The following is a 3837-nucleotide window of genomic DNA, read 5'->3' as shown; positions in this document are numbered from 1 at the left end:
CCTGTCACGGCAGAGAACCGTGACAGGATCGAGAGGTGAGCGAACCCGGTATGTGTTCGCCCACCTCCCGATCTACTGAGCCGACCTGTGACAGTCTCATTGTCACAGGTCGGCTAGAACTATGAGGTGAGTGGAAATCACCCATCTCATAGTTCTCCTTTAACCCTTACTCACTGGTTTAACACATATATATGCATACAGCCGGCCTGCTGTTCTATGCAGAGAGCATGTTCACTAGTGCGTTTCCAGCATGGTGACCAAGGTGCTACCGACAGCTCCTGGTCACAGTTTATGATTGATAGTAAGTAAGGTGGGATCCAAATTATGTGAGTGCCGTGACTGCCAGTCACAGAAATCACATGATTTTGAAGCCTTTCTCTGCCTTCCATCCTTTGGAACCTCTTAAAGGGCTAGAAAAGCACTAGAAAAATATCCTAGCAAACATACCAGCTAGCCTGCAAAAACGTAAAAACAATTTACACCGTCTAGCCAGTAGGGTTAAAAACAGACGATTTAGATGCACAACTTTTGCAGGAGCCAGTGTCTAAGGGTTAATAAGGATTGCAGCAGGCACCAAAAGCCACCTAATTTGCACTGTCTATACTGGCATAGCCAATCACATCAGAAATCTACTACACACAACTGCATCCATCCTTGACACACTGGTGCACAACTTTGAAAAATTGCATTATTCCACTGAGTACTGCAGGAGCATGAAGGTTATAACTAGGCCCCCCTGGATATCCACTGAGCCCTAGACCCCTGTAGGTAGCCTTGGGGATGGCACTAGTAGCTCACTGGCTGCCTCCACTTGTAGCCTGGAAGTGGATATCATGTTATTAGACGCGTAGGTGATTCATCAAGTAGTGCTATATCTTAAAAGAACTGTATGAAATACAAATATGTCTATGAATTTATGAATTTTGAAATTGTTATGTTATGAATATTTTATTAATCAGCAACAATCCTAGGGATAGAGAAATGTAGTCTCGGCGAGTACTTGGAATAAAGTATCGGTACTCGTACTCGGCCTTAAAAAAGTGGTATCGGTGCATCCCTAATTTTAAGGAAAAAGAATTTCAATAAATGTCTATGAATTACATATATCCGAGTCCTCTCTGAACACACCCTATCACAATATTAATATTGTAAATGTTTTTCTAAATGTTATTAGATCTGTTACAACAGAGATAAGGGGGTTTCAGCCTGCTTGGAGTTTTTGCCATAATGTACAAACATACACAGCATATTTTGGCACACAAATCTTACAAAGGGCTCCCTTCCATCACTGCAATGTTTGCAACCTGCTTTGTTGCTCAGTTGCTGACACTTTAACCACTTCAAGACGAGGTGTTTAGACCCCCTTCCTGGCCAGGCCATTTTTCAGAGCTGCCATCCTTTGACTGACATTTATTCCGTCATGCAACGCTGTACTCAAATGAATTTTATACCATTTTTTGGGGACACAGAGCTTTCTTTTGGTGGTATTTAAACACCACTGGGGGTTTTATTTTTTACTATAATTAGGAAAAATAAAAAAAAATTTGAAAAAAAAAAGTTTTTTTTTACATTATGTTAGGAAACATTTATTATTACCCAGTTTTTTGGTAAAATATAAAAGATCGGGTCACGTCGGGTAAATAGACACCAAACATGTCAAGCTTTAAAATTGCGCTCACCCGCGAAAATTACCATACCCAAAATTGGCCATGGGCGACACTTTAAAAGCTTTTACCGCTCATCAGTTTAGTGTTATCAGTGATTGATGGCCCTAGACTTATTGCTCTCATTCCGACGTTTGCGGCGATATGTAACATGTGCAGCGTAATGGGCGCAATCGTCGTTTTTGCTCGTATGCTCCGCTGACGCATGTTTGCATGCGTGTATGTATGGGTGGGGGACTTTACATTTTTTGGGGTTTTTTTTATTCTTTTTTAATGAGAGCCGCCGCAGCGCTGGAGGGACAGATGAAAACATCAGGAAAGAAGAAGAAGATCGGATTAAGAAACATCATTTAAGGTAAGTGCTAACACTAACATTGGGGGGAGGGGGAAAAAAATTATCCTTTAATGTCACTTTAACTATTAACAAACATGTATCTTACTTGTGTATCACTCAGCTGTAGATCCACAAATCATCACTGAATTGGTGCTGACACTGTCCTTCCTTCTGGAGGGTGGCTACTTCTGTTCCCCATGGTTCCTGTGTGTGTTGTAAAGTAGTCACTGCTCCAAGCTCACTACTGTGATGGATTACAATCTCTCCACAAATTAGTAAAGACGTGAGATTGTAGTCCATCACAGGAGTGAGCTTGGAGTGATGGCTACTTTACAACACACACAGGGACCATGGGGAACCAAAGTAGTCACCCTCCAGAAGTAAGAACAGTGTAAACGTGAATATAGAGATGATTTGAGGAGCTTCAACCAAGTGATACACAAATAAAATACATTTTTCTTAAAGAGCAACTTTAACTCTTTATATTTGAACTGACCACAAGCACACCTTTAGAAACGCTTACTAATGACAATCTACAAACACATACTTCTATATAATTGCCGGCTTTTTATTCTTTACATACCTTATTTTTCTTTTCTTTCCCCAGTCTTCTCACAGTGGCCATTTTTAATGAGGGCAGAATAATCTCCCTTTACTTCCTGGAACTCTGGTAGATGCGAGTAGGACATGCACATGATCTCAGGGAACGAAAATGCCTTTCCCTGAGAGCTTGTGAGATTACAGAGGCAATTTCCCAGCAATCTGATGTAACCTTCCCGGGATGCAATGCTTGGGCACAAAATATGTTTGTTCAGCTAATGAATGTAAGATGATTTCATATCAGCATGCAGAGCTGTATGCTGATGTGATTTTTAGTCAAATGGATTAATGGTCCACTTTAATAGTTAGGATACTTTGATGCATTTTTAAGATTTAACTCCTGCGTTTGTCACTTTCATTTTCTCTCCGTCTTCCTATGTGTTCAGCAATCTTCTGCTGTCTTGATTGACCAGAATGACATAACTCCCATGTATGCACAGAGACGTTTATGCACCCCAGGACCCCGAGCTTACTTTGGCATTTTACACATGCCATGATTGTAGCTGTCAGTGTTAAAATCATGATAAAAGATAGCAGGCAGGGGAAAGATTTTACAGCAGAAGAGATAGACAGAGCCCCCTCTACCATGAATGTGTGCTAGAAGTTGTTTTTTACTTTGCAGGTTTAGTTCTGCTTTCACATCAAGGACACAAAGAGCGGGATTCATCCAAACTGGAGCAGCTGTGCATGGCAACCAATCAGCTTCTCTCTTTCATTTTCAAATCTTAACTGAACAAACTGAAGGGAGAAGCTGATTGGTTGCCCTGGGCAACTGCTTCGGTATTGAAAAGTTCCCCTCACAGTATAGTGAAAGTGCATTATAATGGTAGCTCTCGACATCACTATTAAAGCTACCTACCGTTTAAGGAAAGGCACTCATCTCTCCAGAACTCACAGATACTTTGCGTACGTCGCCATACTGGCCTCCCTCCACAAGCACTCGCCTGCACCTATAACCCCGCCCACATCCTGGTTTACCACCAATAACAAAGATCCCCCTACCCCACTCCATGTGCTGTTTGCGTCTCAGATCACGTGACACAAAGGAATACGGCCGTCGGAGATAAGTGATGTCATAACCGGGTGCCGGAACATTGTGGTTCGGTTGCATGTAGAGCGCTTGAAGGGTTCTTAATTTGTTTATTCACCGGAGAATTGTGAGGCAGACAGGAAAAATGATCGAACAGAACAAGAGGAAGGGGATGGAGCTGGTCGCCGCAGCCGCCAAGAAGCCGGGCA

General features: G+C 42.1%; 1 protein-coding gene across 1 annotated transcript in view; it reads left to right on the top strand.

Annotated features, from left to right (window-relative positions):
• Positions 1 to 3651: 3651 nt before the first annotated feature.
• The window catches only part of SNRNP40 (small nuclear ribonucleoprotein U5 subunit 40), a 14443-nt gene continuing 14257 nt past the window's right edge, over positions 3652 to 3837 (top strand). Inside the window, exon 1 of the mRNA XM_018566883.1 lies at positions 3652 to 3834. Coding sequence (XP_018422385.1) covers positions 3774 to 3834 — 61 coding nt within the window. The 5' untranslated portion in view covers positions 3652 to 3773. The remainder of the gene's footprint in view (positions 3835 to 3837) is intronic.

Source organism: Nanorana parkeri, unplaced genomic scaffold (assembly GCF_000935625.1).
Source record: "Nanorana parkeri isolate BGI_ZX_2015 unplaced genomic scaffold, ASM93562v1 scaffold986, whole genome shotgun sequence".
Lineage (NCBI taxonomy): Eukaryota > Metazoa > Chordata > Amphibia > Anura > Dicroglossidae > Nanorana > Nanorana parkeri.
This window is presented reverse-complemented; position numbering and strand designations above follow the sequence as displayed.